At 38.5% G+C, this 24,192-nt stretch overlaps 2 protein-coding genes and 1 long non-coding RNA gene across 3 annotated transcripts; 1 reads left to right on the forward strand and 2 right to left on the reverse strand.

The window, feature by feature from the left end:
* The first annotated feature begins 2,291 nt into the window (after positions 1-2,291).
* On the forward strand, positions 2,292-19,442 carry LOC134663182 (lamin-C-like). The gene is made up of 10 exons (XM_063519556.1): positions 2,292-2,846; positions 9,083-9,215; positions 10,084-10,282; positions 11,774-11,895; positions 12,559-12,699; positions 13,381-13,586; positions 15,224-15,479; positions 16,910-17,131; positions 18,021-18,113; positions 18,890-19,442. Exons 1-10 carry the CDS (start codon positions 2,416-2,418, stop codon positions 18,932-18,934), a joined length of 1,848 nt encoding a protein of 615 aa, XP_063375626.1. The 5' UTR covers positions 2,292-2,415; the 3' UTR covers positions 18,935-19,442.
* An 873-nt stretch (positions 19,443-20,315) lies between these two features.
* Positions 20,316-20,745, reverse strand: LOC134663145 (uncharacterized). The gene is made up of 2 exons (XR_010098127.1): positions 20,639-20,745; positions 20,316-20,588 (listed from the first exon to the last, which is right to left on the reverse strand). It is a non-coding gene; the product is annotated as an uncharacterized LOC134663145 (long non-coding RNA).
* Positions 20,746-21,471: 726 nt separating this feature from the next.
* LOC134647592 (gamma-glutamylcyclotransferase-like) lies at positions 21,472-22,886 on the reverse strand. Its single transcript, XM_063501946.1, has 3 exons — positions 22,732-22,886; positions 21,911-22,044; positions 21,472-21,820 (listed from the first exon to the last, which is right to left on the reverse strand). The coding sequence occupies exons 1-3, from the start codon at positions 22,855-22,857 to the stop codon at positions 21,532-21,534; spliced, it is 549 nt and encodes a 182-aa protein (XP_063358016.1). The 5' UTR covers positions 22,858-22,886; the 3' UTR covers positions 21,472-21,531.
* Between the last annotated feature and the right edge of the window lie 1,306 nt (positions 22,887-24,192).

Here is a 24,192-nt window from a genome sequence, read left to right on the forward strand (position 1 = left end):
GATCTTGACAGTAGAAAAAGGGCGGCAAATTTGAAAAATTTAGGCGCGAAGGGATATCGTCCCATAGAAAATTTGAATTTCGCGCCTTTATTTAATGACAAGATTTGGTTGACCAGCTATAATTGTGACGAAGGTGGTCCGCCGTACGTCCATTAAAAACACAGCTATATGTGAGAGCGAGACAGGTATCCAGGGTCGCGGACCGGTATGCCCGTCTATTACAGTTTTTAACTAAGGCGCTTGTCACTAAGATAAGCATATTAGAGTTAGATCAAAGAGAATTCTAAATTCTCTTTAGCCCCCTCTAGACTATGTGCGTGAATCGCGGCTTCGCGCCACGAATTGCGCACGGGTGTGGAGGGCCCTTTTGGTTCACTATTTATGCTCTTAATAATTTTACAAACTACCTATCACTATCAATATCATACTCATGGTGTGTTCATATACGTGATGGCTTCCCTTTTGCACACTTCAGCTATTCATTAAGCGTAAGCGTCATCGTACTCATCGTAGATCTGTGATTGCAACAAAATTTTCAAATTTGCCGCCTTTGTCTACAGACGGAAATGTGTGTTAAGTAGTGATGGGTAGGACATCAATTTAAAATGAGTTTGTATGAGTACCTCATTTTCTAAAATGAGGTGTTACAATGTCTTACTTCAAATGAGGTGAGGTACTAGCATATTTTCAGCATCGACTGTTCCATTAATTCCAACAGCGACAATTTTTTATGGAAGGTTTATGTATAATTTGTTAACCCGTGCGAAGCCGGGGCGGGTCGCTAGTTATTATATAGAAGTGACTAACTTACCACCTCAGATTAAAGTGATGTGCGCGAGTAAATGAGTAAAATGAATAGAGGAGTGAAGTAAGACATTTTTGCGGTACGAAGTACTGCGACAAATTAACAAAATGAGTGGTACAAATGAGGTGCCTCACGAGTGAGCGACTCAACACTAGTGTTAAGTCTATATAGAATCGATTAAATATACGTAAATAGTTTGAACCAACGTTTCAGTAATTAAATATTATGTTTAAATCACATAAATATGAATCTGTAATGTTTAAGGACTTTGGATTTAAATTTTGGCAATTATATAGCTCTCATTACGTCACTCAAATAATTAAACATGCCGAAATAAAGATATACCTATTTATGTAAACTTTTTTTACATTAAGTACGTAATAATAATTCTGCAAGATCGATCCACATCGTGCCGACATCATAGTCACCCTAATGAGTTTGACAATATCGTTTTGTATTTTTATCGTAAAATTGAATAATTGTGACTTACCTGTGAAAAGATATTCCACAATCAGCATAGCTTTCACTTCTACAACCCCTCACACAACATTTTTTTAAATATTTTACGAATAAATTCTGAGCGGCGCCATTTACGTATTTTGAAAATACACGAAAAGTTTGGGATACCAATTCATATTCAAAGTTACTACAATTTCTACCATGTTAAATTTAAATGCTTTATTTGTTGTGCGCATGTTTGGTTTAATCAGTTAATAATATTGACATCATAATTATTTACAAATTACTTAAAAGTTATCAGAACTGTAATCTGAATATAGCACTAAAATTATATAAGAAGGTAATTAATTTCAGTAGTATATTGATATGATTTCTACCACAGTGGTATCTTTTTAACATTGGCAACATCTGCGAGTAAGACACAGGGCTCTGGTTTTTCTATCTCAAGTGGACCGTTTTCTCTAGTCTGGTACGAACAACTTTCTGTCTCGGTGATAAGGTTCAAATTAGTATGGCAAAAAAAGTGACAGTTCCCTCCAGTTTAAAACATTATAACTTCATGTGCTAAACACAATTCTACCAACCACACTTCGGAAAACAGGGTAAACAAACATTGTTATAGCCGGTCAAACCAAATTGTCAGTAAATAAGAACATAATTTAACTATATTTATCCTTTTCTTTTGGGTGCTAGTACCAGTGTAAGACAAAGATAGGGTCTGTGCGGAAAGAGAAGAGTCGTGGATTGTATAGGGCCCCATATTTTCCACGACTATTCTGTTTCCGCACCATAGAAGGTATATAGCATCTAGCATCCTATAGAAGTGGTGTCCGCGGTCCGCGTGCCTCCGTGAGGGACAAAACATACGCAGTGCGACAATATTAAAAACACGTTTTAACATTCCTGACAATAATTATTGTAGAAATTAACATTGAAAATGTATAATTTACGCGCAATTAACTTTGAATATATAAATTTTGTACTGGTAACCATTTGCTATGACTCAACGGTCACGTGACTAGCTAAGCTTGGGTTTGGTTGGTCGGTTCGCTGTGAGTTTCTCGGAGTTACGCTTGCCTTTCCGAGTTGAGCTCGCGTGGATTGTATTTTTGTGCTAATACTGAGTGTCGTGACTTAAAAACTGTTCGACAATGTCGTCCAAAACAAAAAAGACTGTGACATCTTCGTCAAATATAAGTGTTGTGTCATCCGTTCAGAGCCCACAACAATCAAGCACTCCTGTTGGAAGCCGCCCTTCTAGCTCTGCCGGCCGGCCCAGCAGCCCGCTTAGTCCTACAAGACACACCCGCTTACAAGAAAAAGATGCGCTACAAAACTTGAACGATCGTCTGGCGGCCTATATTGATAAGGTCCGCCAGCTTGAAAGCGAAAATTCTGGTTTACGACGAGAGATCCAAACTACACAGGAGGTGGTCACACGTGAAGTTTCAAACATCAAGGGAATGTACGAGCATGAACTACAAGATGCTAGAAAGTTGTTAGACGATACATCCAGAGAAAAAGCAAAGTTAGAGATTGATTTGAAGCGATTGTACGAAGAGAACGACGACCTTAAGAAGCGGTAAGCATTGACATAGTTATTTTGGGTGCGGGCATTAATGGCTGTAAGCGATAGCATCATTTTTATTTAAGTGAGGGTTATGTTGAGGGACTGCGGCTAAGGTTAGCTTAAAGTTTACGTCATCGGCGGCAATTCTGCGCGGGCGCGCTGTGACGAACGCGCGGCCTCGCTTTTACGACATCGTGACATCATACCTCGATATAACTATACCAATCGCATACTACGCTAAAAAATAAACTTACTTCCTATTCGCTTAAGTTATTTTTCCTTCAGGGCTATCGGAAGTCTGTACCTTCTAGCTCTAACCTCGCAAAAGTTGCTCTGTGACCTAGACCTTACTATTATACCTACATTGTTATTTCGTATTTGCAGAACTATTATCTTCGCTCCTAATATGAATATGTAGTAAAATCCGGTACCATTCACTGAAAAAAGCTTACTGTTATACCTGTTACTTACCTGCTGACATGGATTTATTTGTAAACAAATATGCTTCACTAATTACATAAAGCATTTTGTTCAAGTGTTGATTGCAGCAATTTTTGTTTGTATACAAACCGTTATGGTTTCCTAGCCAAAAGAGACATGTAGGTGGATACAGAAGATAGACCTAGTTTGCCAAAAAAGTGTGTCAAGGCAAAATACTTTTATGAGAATTTCAAATGGTTTAGTTTAATGGCTCCTCTACATGATGGGCCAGCGCCGGCCACTCCAAGGGACGCAGCCATGCGGTAGAGTGAGAGATAGCAATATCACTTGCTCCCTCTAACGCATAAATGCGTTCTAACGCATAAATGCGTCCCTTGGAGTGGCCGGCACTGGCCCATCGTGTAGAGGAGCCATAAGAGAAAATAGCTTGATTCATACCTATTACATGAATTGCTTTTGTAAATTTTGTCTGTTAGTACAATATTTTGAGTATAAACCACTAGTTTGTAAACTGGTGGGGTTCTGCAGTTTCATGAGTCAGAAAAGTGTATATACACTCACACACAAGGAACTACAAATATATATACACACACACTCAAGGGGGCTGCAATCCTAAAATGTTTTAGGAGCCTTTCTAGTTTGTAGATTTAGTTTCTGAGATCCAAAAATCTAAGATTTTATCTATTTAAGATTCCTATATAAATTCAAGTATCTTATGCTGAAACCTGAAAATAGGTTAACTAAAATAACTCCAACTTGCCTAATAAAAATACATATGTGATCATACTTGCTACATATGTAGGTCCAAAAGGAAATTAATAAAATATCAGGTAAGAAACCTAAGCTCTAGTCTATGTTTGATTAGCTACCATATTTTATGTATAACAAGCACCAAATAAGTTATATCATACTTCTTTCCTTAAAGGAGTAATGAGGAAAACTTCTTTAGCTATGTGAATGCTAACTTCTTGCCTGGCCTTGACACAGTTTGCCATTTTCGTAAAGATCGATGGATGCCGTAACTGGCCGAGAAACGCGCGTGCACTCTTTATGCTTTTACATTATGCACACAACAAGGGCAAACAATATTGAAATAGATGTCATATACTAAAAAAACATATATACTAGAACATCAAAAATCATACTCTTAAATTTGTTCCCTCCCCAGTTGTAAGAGCAAACAAGTGCAGGTTATTGATTTTCAACACAGTTACATTATATACCAGGTTTAGGTCTACAATAACCCTGTTATCACACTATTTATAATGATCCCATGCCATCCCTTGAGATACCCTCTTAGATTGCTACTCTCTACTTCCAGGAAGTTGACGGAAGGTAACTTCTATAACCTTGAAACTTGTAAGACCTACTATACAAAATATTCCTATTCTTAATTTGAACCTTGTTGTATAGTAAATTAGGATGACTTTTGTTTTAGAAAGCAATTAAAGAAAGAAATGCTACTTTATTTGGTTTATGAAATTGTAATTATTTCGATTGAAACACAGAGTGGTCATTGTTGTAGAATGGGCCTTACAAGGTTAATTGTAAATTTCAATATTACCAATGGCAAAGTCACATTTCCATTTGCATCTATATCATTATTATCTTTGTAAAAGAGATGTTTAATGAATTGTTAACATAATAATTAATACTGCGGCAGATAACTATAACACATATTCTAGTACTAACCCATGTATGTAGTTGAAACTAGTGTCAACATTACAAACTTGACATTGTGTTCTACCAATATTAAACCTTTTTTGTATTCCTATGTAATTAATCTAGCACTTATCCTTGTGGTTAATTAACATGTCCATAAATATTTCAATTACATTTGAGACTAGGTTATCATAGGAAATCTATATCACCCATTATCTTATCTATAAAAGCATACTAAGTGCTGGTAAAGCATTAGTCACATCACCTTTTGTTTACGACGCGTCATCGTGTCGCAAACAAAACTCCGTTAGATGCATTTATGCATGGATTCTCAAGTACTTACGATAATTACAATAACACACCTACATACCGTTATAGATATAGTAGTAGGTATTAACCTATCACATGAACTGGTGAAATTAAAAAAGTTCACTTGATATGAACTCAAGTATACCTGCTGGCTGCTATTCATTCAAGCTTTTTGTGCATGATTTGAAAACAACTGCTAAGTTCCAAAAAAAGCCATAATAGAATCACTAATTCTCGTCAATATAATTTAATTCATAATAATTTTAAATTCGACGATGTTCCATGTGGTCGCCGGGCCTTGGCGACTGTTGACCGTGGTGACGTCACGCCCCCCTCCACCGGTGACGTAAGACGCGTATTTAGCGGTGAGGCGATGCATACAAAATTTCAAATACCGAGAATGTGTCGATAAAAAACACTTCTGCAAATGCAGGGTATACACGTAATCATTATTTATTTATATTTTGCGAACTTGGCCTATGCAATGCAGGATGAGAGAAACAGGAACACCTGTTCAGTTCGTGTTCATAACGCTTAGCGACAGTAAACAATACGAGTCCGAACTCCGATTACGCAAAGTTCTTACGAAATCAGGGGCCTTATTATTTTGTCATAATTATTCGACGTAAGGTGTACCTGTTTTAGATTTAAAACTTCAAAAGAATAGAACTTACCAGGTTAAACGTTTAATAAAAATTACGGTACGGAGGTTACTCCTGCCTACAAAACAAATTGTGCGTATTTATTAAAACATTATTGCCCCCCAATCGTAGATCCAATTACTCCGTTTGCCCCACAGCAGGGTTTATTTTACCCGCATAAGCTCTCCAATCTCCCAATTATAAAGTAACAGCGCATTCTCGTTGAGGTCGCACGACACGAGCCATCTATCGATCCTTGGCCTTCACGCTCAGTGGATCGAATTGTTGGCCATCTTTTTACCCAACAGAAAGTTTACAGACGCTTGCAATAATAACTATCTACACAATGTATACAGTTCTATAAGACAAAACATCATATCATTTTAAAGTAACGGCGCTCTCCTCAGTCTGACAGAGTCAGTCATTTATAATGCAACTGGTTTTGTCACATTTTATTAAATAGCGCCATTGTGGGGGATATTTCCCGTTTTATTTTAGCATAGAAATGGATTTATTGCACACATGTTCTGATTAACTTGGCTATTTAGAAAGTGGGTACCTACTTCATTATAATTAGTTAATTACCAACGGATAATCAGCACACTTTAATCATTAAATTAAAGTGAAATATTAATTCCCTGGAATAATTTGTAATATAAATAGTTAAGTTTATTAGGATGCGTAACAGGAACTTCGAAAACGGAAAATCATGTATTTAGTGTAGTTCTGTCATTTAGTTATCTGGCAATGAAGTGAGGGAGATAATAGATAATGAAGATTTAAATTTGATTATCACTGCAATTTTCATTTATCGATAAGGCTGTAAGCATAATCTACCGTTTAATTGGCTGACTAGTGACTACCACAAAAAATACAATACAGTTCATTGAATCGATACCAATTCAACAAACGCGCGTGCCTGTTAGGTAGTTATCTATACGTAGCTCCTTTTCGTGGACAATTTAAAGCACTGACGTAATCTCTGTAAATATCTCTCATAACTTAGGTATTTAACCTTGATTAGCAACCATGGGATTTGACAGTTATAATATAAAGATGACCACGACACGTACGTATCTACTTATTTATTTATCAAATGCCGTCATTATTTACATGAAGTTAAAATTATCTAAGATTATTGTACTTTACAGATACGGTCATTATAAATTGATTCTTCTGGCGTAAGCAGTGAGGTGGATAGTGTAACGCATTCATTTCAACATCATATCAAAATACACGTGAAGTAAACAACGCTGCTTACTCACAAGACTGCACGTAAAATCAAATGCATGAATAATTATATTGACCCCGTTTCTTTACGGTTATGGGTATTCAAAACTCCCTGCGTTTTTACAGAGTTCACAAGAGGGTCGGGCGTATTTGTGATAGCTAAGGGGCCACGATTCGATTAGTTTAATTAAATTGTAATGTGACTGATGCTAATTAGCGGCAAACCTGGGGCACCTACTCCTTAGAACAATAAGCCACGTCTACCTATTAGAATCTAGTCTAGATAGATCTATCCTTGAGATTTTATAGCTTTCTATAATAATCTGCGTACATTTGCGCCACGATTATATTTCTTTTATTTAGGTCTTTATGTTTAAAATGCAATAAAACGGGTCACATTGTATGGAATTCTTTAATTAAGCTTAGAATAAATTTAAAAGTGGAAAAATTACTGTATTGGGTTAGACTTGAACTCACGGCCTCTGGATCGATACTCCAGCGTTCTGCCATCTAAATCCACTCCATCTTTTTTCCACTTTTAAATTTATTCTAAGCTTAATTAATTAGCATCGATCGCAGACGTTTCTGCTTGTTAAAAATTAAAAATTCTTTAATTTTCAAACTTAATAAGTGCGTGTAAATACAGCATTAACCCGTGGAGCGCCCTAACAAGACATGTGTGCTAGTAACTAGTATAGGAGTTCCATACTACGGTAATTCTGGTCTGGGGCGCTCCACTGGTTAAAAATACAGTTGTCTTCAGGGAAGCTCACGATCAGTAATCACGCTTTAATATCGCCCGGAATAAAAATCGGCCAAGGTTCCGCGTCGGTCTCCCGCGATGTCGCGGCCGCGTCGCCGTTGATTTGCAAAGCGCGGGAAAACTCGACTTGATTATCAAGTCTTGTACATACGAGCGTTGAATAGTCGTCGCATTCACTTCACTAACCGGTTCGCGGACACAGCGAGCTCTTAACTAGCTAACTTGCCCGGTAATTTGTTTCAACTACACTCGAGCTAAGACCAGAGTTCCACTGGTCTGCCTACACCATAACGTTCGTCGTTTTGTGAATGTTAGGGAACCGGATAGCGTGTTTACTGAAGATCGTTCCGTGTAACCATTGCGCAACTTCGCGTTTACCGTATGACTACGAATCGTCTTCAATCTTCTTCTCATCGGATCAAGTTGAACGCTACCGGAATGCAGTCTGGAAATGACCTCATTTCTATACCAACTTTTTGTCGTTGAATATGATGCTGGCCGCCAAAATGCTATCACTTATCAGTAATAAATAGTTTATTAGCAACATTTTTCATGTTTTAATTGCGTATCAAAGAGTAGCGGGCAATTTGTTCGGACTTATCTTATTTATTGTTCGTGTGATTATACATGGAATACCTTTATCAAACCACTGTCCTTCCTTTACATTGTTTTCTTGACATTTGTATCTATGACATCATTTTATTTTTTAATCAGTATCATTTGAAGAAACACGACATGCTGACCTAATTTAACGGATAAACGTTATAGAAATAATACTTCCTGAAATAAAGTAACTATCTATAGTTCGTTTTTTTAGCATTAGAAAGAACTTGAAAGAAGGTAAGCGATTTTGACATGTCTTTTAATTGAAAAACACTTTTTAAAAATCAATAACTATTACTTATGAAAGCAGAAGACTATAAAAGATCGTATTAGATTCATAATTGTTACATATTTACCGTAACTTATTTTTAAAATGTGTTTTTCAATTAAAAGACACATCAAGATTGTTTACCTTATTTCTAATGCTAAAAAAAAACGAAGTATAGATTAGACATTTTGGCCCAAGGCTCTCCAAATAAAACGTAACTAAAACCAAATTATTGAAACCAATCCAACTTATTCATAAAACTGGATTAAATAAATAACGACCGAACGTGAAGGTACCTATGTATTTACATATATGTTGTTTTTTTCCGCAGCTTGGACAAGAAGACCAAAGACTGCACCCAGGCGGAGAACTTGGCTCGTCACTACGAGACCCGCTTCACGGAGGAGAGCAACAAGTACAACTCGGCCCTCGCCGACAAGAAGAAGGCCCAAGATGAAGCCAGGGTATGTATCATCCACATCTTCGACCACACTGTTGACTGGCAATTGTCAACCTTATTGTACAGACATAAGAAACATCCACTGATGGCCAGGTAGTGTTGCTGTTAGTATCTGGTTACTGTACTACCGCGAGTTGCAGGCATCTTTCAGGCAATTATAGTGACAGAGAAAAATGCCCGCAATTTGCGAACTTCAGTGTTCGCGGTAGGCCCTCTGCATTTGCGTCGCACAGCAAATGAACCTCTGTCTTAACTGCCTCAACGTGATAATCAAACATGCTTCTTCCGGCCAATTACTCAGAAATGATTCGGAATCCTCTCCTTGATCTTCTATGTCTATTGGATTGGCCAATAAAGGATATGCTTAAATTCTATAACACTCTTGTTTAACGACCTCGTGCAGTTTTAGCGAGATTTCCCTGAAGAAAACTTCATACATTTAAAAAATCCTTCAATATAAAATAATGACTTTGTGAATTCTAATAAAAAAAAGCGCTGGTGGCCTAGCGGTAAGAGCGTGCGACTTGCAATCCGGAGGTCGCGGGTTCGAACCCCGGCTCGTACCAATGAGTTTTTCGGAATTTATGTACGAAATATCATTTGATATTTACCAGTCGCTTTTCGGTGAAGGAAAACATCGTGAGGAAACCGGACTAATACCAATACGGGCCTAGCTTACCCTCTGGGTTGGAAGGTCAGATGGCAGTCGCTTTCGTAAAAACTAGTGCCCACGCCAATTACTGGGATTAGTTGTCAAGCGGACCCCAGGCTCCCATGAGCCGTGGCAAAATGCCGGGATAACGCGTGGAAGATGATGATGACTTTGTGAATTCTAATAAGTCTGTGTTGCTAATCTCCATGTACTCTTGTAGGAACTCGCCAAAGAGCTGGAGAAGCTCCGCAAGGTGTACGCGGACACCCGCAAGACCCTGGAGGAGGAGATGCTGTGCCGCATCGACATGGAGAACACCGTGCAGAGCCTGCGCGAGGAACTCTCCTTCAAGGACCAGGTGTTCCAGCAGGAGCTGCAGGAGACCCGCACCCGTCGCCAGGTCGAGATCTCCGAGATCGGTGAGTTGGATAACCTTGTTGACTCGTGACGTGAAGTGGTGGTGCTGACGTAATCGTCTAAATTTTAACCTTGTGCCTTTAATTAAAAGACTGGCAATAACTGGCTAGCTAGCGTCCCTCCGTTATGCGAAATAGTTATTTGTACAACAAGAGATCAAAGTTTGATATTACTTCGAGTGCTTATTTTGAGTCCCGTGCAAGCGAAAGATTCTATAGTAGATCTAATTTAGAATCTTGAGCGTAGTAAGGGACTCAAAAGCGCACAAGATGTAAATAACTTCGATCTCGTGTAGTTCACAAAACTTTTCACCTCAGCAGTGAGAACATATTAGACAACCTGAAAAATGTAATCCTCCTTCATCACTTACCTATTCACTCATGCGTTCTTAAGATATAGTAACAATTAAGTTTTCACCTCAGCAGCTCGAACAAGGGTACTTTGCTACTTAAAAACAGTGAGCAAAATCGCATTTTGCTCATTTTGTCTCACTCAGTGAGCAAAATGCGATTTTGCTCACTGTTTTTAAGTAGCAAAGTACCCTTGTTCGAGCTGCTGAGGTGAAAATAGCAGTTTCTTGTTTTTAATTTAGTGCAGTGCGAAAGACGAAGTCGTTTATATTTTGTCTCATTTTGCAAACCAAAGTGACGTAACACAAATTGGTATGTGTTAATCGTGGGAATCATTACTAATTACCAATCCTTTTCCCATTAGTGTATTAGGATCGCCCAGAATATACTATCTATACCATAATCTAGAATGATGCAATTTCTAATCTAAAGGACAAAATAATAAAGTAATAGGTGTGCAGTACACCGCTTTTGAAGTATGAATGGGACTTGCATAAGTAATTAGTTTTATTTGTTCTACTCCTTGAAAGTGAAGACATCTCTGCTTCTATAGCAATCTCGTGTAAATAAACATCAATCTGTGGTTAGTTATTTTTCACGTCAGTGTGTAAATTACTTTAATTGGGTCTTCATAGGTTTATGTAAGTTACCAAAGTTACACACAAAATTAAGGAAATATGAAGGGATCCCAGTAACATTCTCTGACGAGAATCAGGTGTTGATAGAAAAACCCATTTTATATGTTTTGCTACTTTAAATTAAAGTAGCGGGGGTCAATTGGATATGGAAGGCCCAAGACCGCACAAAATGGAAAAAGCTGGAAGAGGCCTATACCTCCAAAGAGGGTTCTGGTGAAATTTAGATTTAAGCATAGGTTAAGTTACTAATACTTTATCCATGTTATGAAAACCAGAAATAAAAGGCTTTTTTATTTTATTTTTATTTTATTTATATATGTTTTGCTAAGCCTTTAGAGAATGATGTATTGCCTTTATTGGCCGTCTCAGCCGCTCTTGACACAGCATTGCAATAACCATCCATCAGGTACACAGTGGCCATTGATCTGAGAGAAGTCATGTAGGAATTAACTTTGGTCTTGTACAATGATTTTACTAAGCAGTCACATGTCATTTCATTGTGTAGATGGACGCCTGGCGCAGCAGTATGAGGCCAAGCTGCAGCAGAGCCTTCAGGAGCTGCGCGAGCAGCAGGAGGCCAACATCAAGGCTAATCGCGAAGACATCGAGGCCATGTACGAGAACAAGGTATGCCACTACAATTTGTATCTCCTTGGATTTCACGGGCCTATAATCCCGGTCTTTTGATAGGCTTGCGTGGGGACACAGATCCAACACGTAGAGGCCCCTTGGAGAGCTTTTATGTCATGTAGAATGCCTGCTGGAACCCGTTCCCAGGCGCAACAATAGACACCCATGAACCGGTCTCAGCAGGCATTGGGACTATTGTAGAAAAAGAGAACAGTATACCGGTGTATGGATTGATTATACAATTGCTATTGCTGTATACATATTATATCTATTGGAGAAGTTAGAATGTTTTATTGTTGCAGTAGAGCGGCCAGTTATAATAATAATATATTTTTAAATTATGGTTTCAAAAGCATTATTAAAAATATTATAATCAATGGAAGTAAGTTTTAAAATGTCCACGTAATGCAAATATATTTGCGTTATTATCTGACTGACTGAGAACATTTTATGCTAGTGATATAAAGTACAGCCTAATCGTGTTAACCTTAAAGATTGGACCGTGTGCCGGTCAGCATAATATCAGCGCGTGACGATAACTAGACACCAGTTAGCGCACGCGCTTCTAAAGACCGCAATCAGCAAAACTGATACTCAACACAAAATTGAACCATTTACCTCTCTAGTATACACATACAAAGTTGTTACTTATTTGTTCAGATGAAGAATCTGCACGCGGCCGCCAACCGCAACAGCAACGCCGCCACTGTGGCCGTGGAGGAGCTCCGCACCATGCGCACACGCATCGACTCGCTCAACTCCACGCTCAACGACCTGGAGAACAAGAACGCGGCGCTCAGCGTGAGTACTCTTGTCTATTGGCGCAATTCATACAATACGGTCTACTGCTACCTATATAAAAATTAATGTCTGTTGTTTTATAAGTGTATTGATTGAACATACAGGGTGGCCAAATAAGAGGTATACACTTTATTTTTGAAATTTTATTCTATAAAACATGAAAAATATTAAGTATTCCTTGTTAAATATAATATGTAGGGTCAGCAATTACACATGGAAAATAATGTCAGACAAATGTCCACTTCTAGCAGCATGGCAGATGCGAACACTTTTCATCACTTTTTCACACATTTCTGGCGTTATCTCAGCGACAGTGTTTCGAATATTTTGTTTTAATTGCTGAAGGTTCGTTGGCCTATTAGCATAGACACGAGCCTTTAGATAGCCCCACAGAAAAAAGTCAGGAGCTGTTAAATCAGGCGATCTTGGGGGCCAGTCAATGTCACCGTTTCTCGAAATTAATCGACCGGGAAACGTTATTTTTAATGTTTCTATTGTTTTTAATCATTAAAACGCGTTGTTCCGTCGTAAAACGCTCCATAATAAATTTGCCGTAACTACACAAACTAATTTTCATGCAATAACTGTCATATTTACCGCCAAAATAAAATGGCGGCAAAAAAAAGTTGTATACCTCTAAGTTGGCCACCCTGTATTAAAGAATCTCTTGAAATATTGTAGAACCGTTGCCGCGAGCTGGAGCGTCAGCTGGAGTCGGAGCGCGCGCGCCACGCCGAGGACCTGGCCTCGCTGGAGCAGGAGCTGGCCCGGCTGCGGGACGAGATGGCCGCGCAGCTGCGCGAGTACGCCACGCTCATGGACATCAAGATCTCGCTCGACCTCGAGATCGCCACCTACAGGACGCTGCTCGAGGGCGAGGAGGACAGGTCGGTGCCAGTTTATTAAAGGCCTGTGCACACCGGCTGCGTGTGCGTGCAGCGTTGTAGTATACAGATCCTTATGAGAGACGGCACACCGATTGCGTGACGTGTGCGTGTGCGGCTCCAACATTTTAGCGCACGCGCACGTGCACGTCACGCACACGCAAGCCGGTGTGCACAGGCCTTAAAGATAAGATAAAAGATAGTTTATTCAAGTAGGCATATTGTAATGCGCTTATGAACGTTAAATAAAGCTACACCGGCTCCAACCCTTTAAATCCCCCCCCAATTGGAGGAGTATTCCAACATTGTAGTGTGTAAGGGTTAAAATCTCCGTTCTTTCACTTCTTACATAAATTGTGATCTTAAAAGTAGTCTTACTAAACGGCATGGTCTAATAAAACATGGTCTTCTCTTCCCAGAGTGTCACTTGCCTACGTCACAATAACATGGCCACTTTATTTCAACATAACATGTTACATGGGTACATTATATCTATGGTTAATAAGTTAAAATATTTCTTTATAATTTTATAATTTACATTTATATGTATTTTATCTTAAATTTTACAATAACACGTCATTTTTAATTATTCGTTAGCAATATCTTCCGATTCACGAAAGAAATTTCAGACGTTCGGGTAATTCTGTTTACACTACTGGCAACACAGGATAGCGCTGTCACATTTGACAATCCGCCATTTTGTCCCTGACCGTCATCCTTGTCGAACGCGTGTTAATTGTTATTTCCTTCTCGCTCAGTGTCAGCAGTCGCAGTGTTTTCCAAACTTTTCACGTCGTAAGCTTGGTAATTAATGTTTTGTTACGAAGATGGTTGGCTGCTCTATTCGGAACTGTAAAGCTTTAGATTCCTCCGAAAACGGTGCCGTCATATTACGGCCGCTATATAGCGTTGACTGACGTCACTAGAACGTTGTCTATGTAAACAAGATGGCGCGGTTTCCTAGACGGCGTTACGTTACGTTGATTGCCAACGTAACGTAAGATGACGGCCGTCATGACGGTGTCGATAGTTTCGTGAACGTTTTATTAGATAGCGGTGACGCCATTTTGGAATAAATGACACGAGATTTGAATAAGTGATTCCGTACTACGATTATTTTCCTCTTCTGATGATATTTCATCCTCCAAGTAAATTATAGATGATCAAGCAAATCTTGTCAGTAGGAAAAGGCGCGAAATTCAAATTTTCTATGGGACGTTATCCCATCGCGCCTACATTTTTCAAATTTGCCGCTTTGATCTTGGTGGATGACGGTGTGTTATGACGCCGTGGTACTTTCCACATGTCGCCACCGTAAAGACGGCCGTCTTTTGCTGCCGCTATATGACGGCCGTCATATGACGGCACCGTTTTCGGAGGAATCCAAAGCTTAAGAGTAGGAGTGAAAAGTGCAGTATAGATTTGTTTTATTTTACTATGTTTCTACATGAATAACTTAAAATTAATGCCGTGAAAATAATTTTCACCGTTGGTTAAAATTCTCCCACATTTTAAAGTTTGAGAACCTGTAAACAGCATGATGACGTAGGCAAGTGACAGGTCATTCGCGAATCTCGGAAGAGAGTACCAGGCGGAGTATATTATTATACCATGCTAAACGGTGTATCGTTGTCGTCCAGGCTGAACCTGACCTCGCAGTCGCCGGGGCGCAGCGAGTCGCGCGCGTCCGCCTCAGGCGCGAGCGTGAGCGGGCGCGGCACGCCGGGCCGCCGCGCCACGCCGCTGCGCGCCGCGCGCAAGCGCACGCTGCTCGACGAGAGCGAGGAGCGCAGCCTCTCCGACTACAGCGTCACCTCCAGCGCTAAGGGCGACCTGGAGGTGGCCGAGGCCTGCCCCGACGGCAAGTTCGTCAAGATCCGCAACAAGGGGAAGAAGGTGACTCGCGTTTATTGACTAAAGTGCTTGCGAAAGTTTATTTTTCTAGGCGCCCGCTTCTTGACGAGAGCATAGAGAAATATAGTAAGACAAGCTCACTCCATACATCAGTTCAGACTATTAATTTCAGTGTCTAGATCTAGTATCGACTAGCGGAACTATCAGTACTGCTACTTGACAACAGATGTAGCACTGACCGGAAAGTCTTATCTCAACAGCATAAGACTTTCCGGTCGGTGCTACATCTATTGTCAAGTAGCAGTACTGATAGTTCCGCTACTCGATGCTAGATGCTAATAGTCGTTTTGGTACTAAAACTGATGTATGGAGTGAGCACTCTATGTATTTTTTTCTCTATGACGAGAGCGAAGAACGCAATCTGTGACTATAGCTCAGTGGTGGGCAAAGTACGGCCCGCGGGCCAACTCCGGCCCGCGAAACCATTTTATCCGGCCCGCCGCGGATACATTGAAATTATATATATATATTTTTTTTTGCTGTATAAAAAAAATCTTGAGAAGTTTCAAGAGGAAGGCCGGAATTGCAGCATAATTGCACTTTTATATAAAACCGTAAAATTTTAAAATTTCCAGTTTTGCTGCAATTCTGGCCCTCCTCCGAAATTTCTCAAGCTTTTGTTTGATCTCGGGCGTAAAGGAAACTATGAGAAGTCCATATGAAGATGTATATTGTCGAGGAAATAAGCACTGATTACAATTTAGTCTGTTTAGTAAAGCTGTTATATTATTCAAACATTTAAACTTGTTCCACGTGCCTTTATGCAGTTACCTGTAAACAAGATTCTTTCGGTTTACGAAGACACTTTCCAACTTTCTGGCCCCTCATGAAAAAAGTTTGCCCACCACTGCTATAGCTCAATCAAATGACCTAACCCTTAAATACATGATTTTTTCGTTTTGCCCGAAATTAATATATATATCACATAATTGTTTGCCGTTTCTAGGAAAAATAGTAAAAAAAATTATATCATCGATTTTCACTGGGAAATCAGTGTTAAAAGTTGCATAGTCTAAATCATATTTTTGGAAATATATAGCTATTAGTAAGGGGTATAGGAAAAATCTTAACTGCCAACAGAAAGGTACACTATTTGTGATGTTCCTATGATAAAATTTGTAAATATAAAATAATTACAAACCCCGAAAAATCTGCCCAAAATCACATACTAAAAATCATCAACTTCCAGGTTTTTCCAAGTTTTCCGACATTTCGTCTATAAACAAATGTAACTTTTATAAATTAAAATACTGCGTAAATTTATGTAATAATTCGGAAAATTTATTAGTTTCACTATTGAAATAATATACAAGAACAAATAGAATTTGTTCAATAATGCATAACATTTGATGTTTATGTTGTGTGTATAAATGCATCACTATGCATTTAAGGGCTAATGATTGTATCCACAGGAGCAGAGCCTGAGCGGCTACCAGGTGGTCCGCAAGGCGGGCGAGCAGGAGACCATCTTCAAGTTCCACCGCACCGTGAAGCTGGAGCCGGGCGCGGTGGCCACGGTGTGGTCGGCCGACGCGGGCGCCGAGCACGACCCGCCGCGCGACATCGTCATGAAGGGCCAGAAGTGGTTCGTCGCCGACAACTTCACCACCGCGCTGCTCAACAATGAACAGGAGGTTCGATACTTTCCAGTTAACAGTCCTATTAACCCTAAACAGTGCTCTATAACTAGTGATGTGCCGTTACCGTAAATTACGAGAACAGAGAGAATCGTCGGGTAACTTTCGCGGTAACGTTCTCCGTACGGGTAATTATCGAGAAAGTGGTCTAAGTTTAAATTTTTTTAAACTTTTTTTTACAGAATTAATTCTTATTTAGGTAATACAATCCGTATATAAATTTTCAAAATAATCTAGCAAGAGGAACTAGTTTATTACCAAAATTACCGTAAATTACCGCCGTAAATTACGGGCAATCTTCCCCGCGAATGTTCTCGGGTAATTTTTCTAAGAGAAATTTTAACTTCTATCAATGAATTCAATGATGTATGTAATTAGATGTTAGAGATTAAATACACAATAATATTAAATTATTTTACCAATGTTTAATAAGTTTAATTTGATGTGCGATTTAAGTGTTTTTAAGTGGTTATAGACTATCCGTCTAAAATTGCCAAACAAAAAACTACTTATTTTTTTTTTACTAAAATTGTATTTTTCTTTGCTTATCCGATATCGCGTAGATAGAATTCGAGAGATAAAATTGACAAATCGGTTAAACGCGTTTACCACACGACACGAGTGCTTGTCATTGGGACGACGAAATTGCCTTGGTGCGACATGTGCGTATGCACCACTTTTACTGGCGTATCTCCATTCATTTGTCGCTGAAATAAATCTGAGACTGGAATCACGTTTCCTTTTCCTCTGTTTCCGTTTCTAACCTCTATAATATGAGTATTGCGACGTATAAATTGCACCGATCTACGGCGAATTGTTACAACGACATTGATAAAACATGCACACTCATTTCACTCTTACCAATAAAATACTATTTCTTTTACAGGAGGTCGCCATTTCGGAGCGCCAGCGGAGACAGGTCAGCACGAGCGCGCAGCGACACCGCGAGCTGGCGCACAAGTTCCCACGTCGCGAGCAGGTAAACCGACACATCTAAAATGTCGAAAAACGAGCCAAGACGTGCTTAAATATTAGATTTATTGATCCAATTGTGTGATAATTTACCATGGTTGTTGTTGATATGCAACTTAATTACTTATTCTGTATAGTTTGTATTTTGCTATAACAGTATCAAAAAGTACGTTTTCGTGGAGGATTAGTTAGTTAGTGTTTCTGGGCATTTTCCGCAAATCGACAACCATTGTGCCTATTTTGCGTGAAACGAGGTAGCGCTACTCTAACCACCCCAGCTCCTCCATGAAACCTAGCAGTGTTTTCAGGTTGCTGACTGCCTCTTTTAGTGTGCTCGGAGTTCCTAGGTATTTGTTCCTGTATGTTTCTACCTGTTTACAGTCTAGGAGTATGTGTTTTGTTGTTTCCTCTTCTTCCATGCATGCTCTGCACATTCGTGGAGGATTAATTAAAGTATTAATACAGAATAAATAATAGTACTAAGTAACTCTCTCTACTCTCTAACAAAACGCGTCTGTTACGATCAGCACAGATATGGCCGCTGGGTGGCGACAGCGCCACGCGCGGCTTATGGCTTTCCCCGAAAGTAGGGCCGAACGGATGTACTTTTAGCTACCTGTAGCAAAGCGACGAAATCGCGGAGTGAGACACGCCTGGTATCAATAAAAAATGTTCTGGGAAATACGAATTCTCTAAAGCCAGTGACGCCAGTAGCTGAAGAATATAGTCGGCGTTCAAATTGTAAGTGTCGACGGTATGAACAAAATGTGAACTTTTCAACAGCTGGGTGAGATTCGCGAGGGTGACGAGAACTGCCGCATCATGTAACGGACTCGCCGCCATCGCCAGGTGCCTCCCCACCAGTTACGCAATAGGATTCCTTGCAGCACGACACCAGACTCACGTGGCCGTGGCCTAAATTGGGCTTTTCTTGTGCTAAAAGTTAAAGTGCAGCCACCCACCTACCCGCGGCTCACCCCTGTGCGGTATTAACGTGAGCACGACTTAGACCACGGCCAAAGTATTTCAAAAATGTTCACGGGACGATTGCTAGAACTTGACTGGCTTGAATTAATTATGTGTGAGCTTTAGGGAATTGATTTTAGTTGGAAACGATCAATATTTTGATGTCAAATGACATGTTTTTTTATGAGTGAATAATTTAATGTAAATGTACAGGCTTTTGGTACGATTGTTGGTGCTTTAGAAATAAAGTTACGTCCCGTTTCTCTATTTACTTAAAAGCTGGTTGGAGCACTGATTAAATTTACCAGATAGACTTGTGTTAGATTGACTGAGTCAAGTGCAAGTAAGAGCACAGCCTTATAACTCCGATTTTCTAGAAATGGCCTGTTAGTTGAGTAGCTGACCACTGCCGTTGTAGTGTAATTGCACCCGTGAACAGAGTACAAACATTGTGGTTCACATTATTGGTAAGTATAGCGACAACTATTATGAGCATTGAATTATTTCCTTCACAATGCCACTGACATGAAATGTTATTGTTATAATTATAATAGTTGTGAGTCGACATCCGCCTGCCCGGCGCTATATTGACTGGGGATCTCTAATAAATGTCATTTTTTTTATATTGTTGTCCAAGATATTAAACTGTTATGTAAAATATGTGCGAGTGTCGTGGAATGTATTCTTGAGAAAGAATTTAAATAAGTAAGGGTTGTGACGACACTTTTTTTCGCCTAGCCTATAAGGAACTTCGTTCCAAAAATATATAGTAATCGATCGGCGTGCCTACCTGCCTACTGGCTGTTTAATAGTTGTTCTAGTTAAGCAGACTACAAATGATAAATTATAATTTTGATCCTATATTATCATTAACCTTTTTTTTTATTTGATAGCAAAAGAGCAGACGAATTTCAAGTCCATAAGATCCCCACTCAAAGTATCGCCTTCCCAGTGGCAATCCAATTTTTAATTTTCTAAGTGAGACTTTTGTATGTTAATCATCTTTTTGTGTTTGCTATAAATTAAAAACCTAATTTGAAAACATTCGATGCTCATTTTAACGTTTATGTCAAGAATTATAAAATTTAGTTTCTATAAACTTTTTTAGTTTTTAAGAAATTATCTTCTCGTTTAGGAGAATGGATTTTCATTACTTAGATAATATATTGTAATCATTAATGATTTTATCAAGAGGGGGAGATACAAGAGTTGTCACGCTAGTCTTAAAAAATCAATGTGTTGCTTTTTACAAATTTTGTCACTAATATGCAAATGACTGTTGTATCTTTCCAGAAGTGACTAACTGAATCACGTAATATTTTTAATTAATATAGGTAAAACAAAAGTATACAATAAGTTGCGTGCATTTAGATTAACGCCAACACGGAAACGGAGTATACATCGGTGGGAGTAAATAGATTATACTAATGCACTAGTTGGTAATTAATTTATCGATAATCAAACGTGTCGACGTATATCAAACTTGCAAAAGTCCGAAAATTTAAAAAAAAATCAACTTTCTATAAAGTAGTACTACTTGGTAGTGGGCTACTATTAGCCCACTACCAAGTTTCGAGGAAATTTTTATATGCGTCGACACAAATCTAGAGTGAAGTAGATTAAATCTACACGATTGTTGCAACTCCTACAGCATTTGTGTTATTAAATCAGTGTAATGAATCTTTCTTACTACTTATGTATTAGTAATTTGTCAAGTCCAGTATTTTGTTCACATTCAATGCTATTTTACACTAAAGTACTAGGTGCAAGTCTCAAATGGAAGGTTCTCATGTTAAATATTAAGAAACAGTATCTTGGCACATTGATGGCAATTGGAAAATATTAAGGAAACAATGTTCAACATGTTTTTTTATTGAGAGGATTGAATCTGATTCATTTTCACATCACTTTGTTATTAAATAATCATGAGATTGAGACCCTTAACTTTGGCCGTTTATATCTTCCATGTGTAAAATACACATTATTTGAAATAAAGATATATTTAGGTTTATTTCTGCTTTTTATTTCATATTCATAACCCTTTGCCGTGTAAATGTTTTCTCCCATCTAACCAAAAATACTTTTCAGTATGCAGTTTGATGAAACTTATTACTATAGAGTATAGATGGTCAAGCAGATCTTATCAGTAAAAAAGGCGCGAAAGTCAAATTTTCTATGGGACGATATCATCCCTTCGCGCCTACATTTTTCAAATTTGCCGCCTTTTCTACTGACAAGATCTGCTTGACCAGCTATAATTACCAGGTCATGTGCTGTATGGCTCCGGACTTTATGGCGTACCTCACGTTGGTTGACAATTCACTGACCATAAAACATTGGAGCAGTACGTATTATACTATCTAGAACTACCTATACCTATACGAAATAAAAACATATCATAACAGTATAATAAAAATATATTTTAATTTAATCAAGTCATTAATTTTAAATGCACAATTTCATAAATCCAATTTTGCAATCATATTGGGAGAGGCCTCTTGGCCATTATGAGGTAACTTATTTAGCTTTTCCATGTAATCTGGAGGCAGTTGACATTCTTCTGCTCCCTTCAAGATCACATTGAGGTAGGTGATGGACGGTCTCCGGTCCACTGGTATCTCCTCATCCTCCTCTCGGGGTGGTGGGTTGATAGTCTGTTGATAAGTGCGGCATTCCACTGTTTGACCATCTGGTGTGGTAATTTCCACTGTTTTAGGAAAATACCAGTTAGATTCTACACCTTCTTGCCTGGAATCAATATAGTATATATAGGACCTTATTATAGCAGTTATAATCTTTAAATATTTTTGTGTCTACTGTCTATGAGCGGGGACTAACCAGTCTAATGCTGGCATATCATTGTTATGCAACCTCCAGATAGCTCCCCATATAATTGAACCTTGTTTAGGTACTATAGTAGCAGAAGTTCCCCGCCAGTGGTCAGAATACTTTATGAAATCAAGTATATGATTCTGAAAAAAAATCAAGTTAAGTTGATCATATATTGCCAAGAAATAATACATTTATAATAATTTATTTATATTGTATAGAAATAGGTATTACATCACCTATCTTAACAGTACGATTTTTTGTTTATAGATTTTAAGATGTGATCTATTATAAAAATAATTACCTCGGGAGTACCTAGGTACTACTTACTTTTGGCTAATGAAAATAGGATTTATAGGTCATAGTAAGCTATTTGTCACTATAAGCGAAGTCATCTTATCCAACTTCATTACAAAGAATTTTATATGAAAACCAAACTTTGCACAGTAAGGTAATAAGCATAGTAAGCGGTTGGTAAGTATAAAGCCCTTGCTACACGGTCGCCGACAAGCCTTCTAACCGTCTGTCCTTGGTCTGACCTTGGTCAGTTTTGGTCAAATTTTGTTGGAAACAACTGTCTACACGGTCCGTCCAGACCAAGGCCACGCGGTCTGAGGGGCTTGTCGGCGACCGTGTAGCAAGGGCTTTCGCAGTCATAATCATAATAAACTGATTCCACTGCAGATTTACTTAATAGGTATTAATTTAGTTTAAGGTTGTTTCTATATTTTTAAAGAAGGATTTTATTCTTAAAGGAGAGTATATTGGCGAGATACGCTTAGAATTTTTTAAATAAACAATGTAAACTGATAAGCTTCTTGAGTACTTACATCAAGCCGGCCGATGCCCAGGAATTCTGCTGTAGGATTATTAATACGAATTCGTTTTTTCAGTAAATTGCTACCATAGGCAAAATACAGAAAATGATCTTTAACGGGAGCTATCATTTTTAACATGAATGGCTCGAATATCAGAGAAAATCCCACCTTTTCTTATATCTTGCTTATGTCACTATCAAATCAACACGCAGTGTTGCCAGAGCGCTTCCAGCTTATGTACAGTCGTACGTCAAAAAAGGTACGATTTTGATAAAAAAGGTACGGTTTTTAGGGTTCCGTAGCCAAATGGCAAAAAACGGAACCCTTATAGATTCGTCATGTCTGTCTGTCTGTCTGTCCGTCTGTCCGTCTGTCTGTCCGTCCGTATGTCACAGCCACTTTTCTCCGAAACTATAAGAACTATACTGTTGAAACTTGGTAAGTAGATGTATTCTGTGAACCGCATTAAGATTTTCACACAAAAATAGAAAAAAAACAATAAATTTTTGGGGTTCCATACTTCGAACTGAAACTCAAAAATTTTTTTTTCTACAAACCCATACGTGTGGGGTATCTATGGATAGGTCTTCAAAAATGATATTGAGGTTTCTAATATCATTTTTTTCTAAACTGAATAGTTTGCGCGAGAGACACTTCCAAAGTGGTAAAATGTGTGTCCCCCCCCCCCCTGTAACTTCTAAAATAAGAGAATGATAAAACTAAAAAAAATATATGATGTACATTACCATGTAAACTTCCACCAAAAATTGGTTTGAACGAGATCTAGTAAGTAGTTTTTTTTTAATACGTCATAAATCGCCTAAATACGGAACCCTTCATGGGCGAGTCCGACTCGCACTTGGCCGCTTTTTTTTTTATTAGTAAAATTTTCTTACAGAAACAATATTTCTATGTGGGTGGGGGTATGGTGGGTGGATGAGTATAGTTTTCCTGATTGTTACTGACTGACAAATTGGTTTGACCAGTTGGTTAGACTAAGTGTACACTAAGTGTAGTGTACACGTCATACTTAGTTAACCAATTTTGATTTGGTTTGCATTGATATAGGTACATGAAAAATAAAATTTGTCAAGCCATTTCCGTCAGTTGAAAAAAGCGGCAAATCTAAAAAAAATGGTGCGAAGGGTTATGGTCCAATAGAAAACTTAAATTTCGCACCATTTTATACTGAATAAGTTGTCCGGCTATAAATGGCTGGCTGAATTTTGACTACCTGAGTTTTGTAATCTGGATAATAATGCCAAATAAAACGAAATACACTCAGATGACTAAGTAACTTTCTACTGGATATGCAAATGTACATAAGTATATAAATTAAAAAGAAATGCATTTGAATAAGATTGGTAAGATAAACAAGTAGGATTTATGGACATGATATGACTTAGATACCTGAAAGCCCGAGAACAAATTCTTTATCATTTTTTTAATTTCTTTTAGCGTTTTTATTATTTC

This window comes from Cydia amplana, chromosome 4, assembly GCF_948474715.1.
Source record: "Cydia amplana chromosome 4, ilCydAmpl1.1, whole genome shotgun sequence".
NCBI classification, from domain to species: Eukaryota; Metazoa; Arthropoda; class Insecta; order Lepidoptera; family Tortricidae; genus Cydia; species Cydia amplana.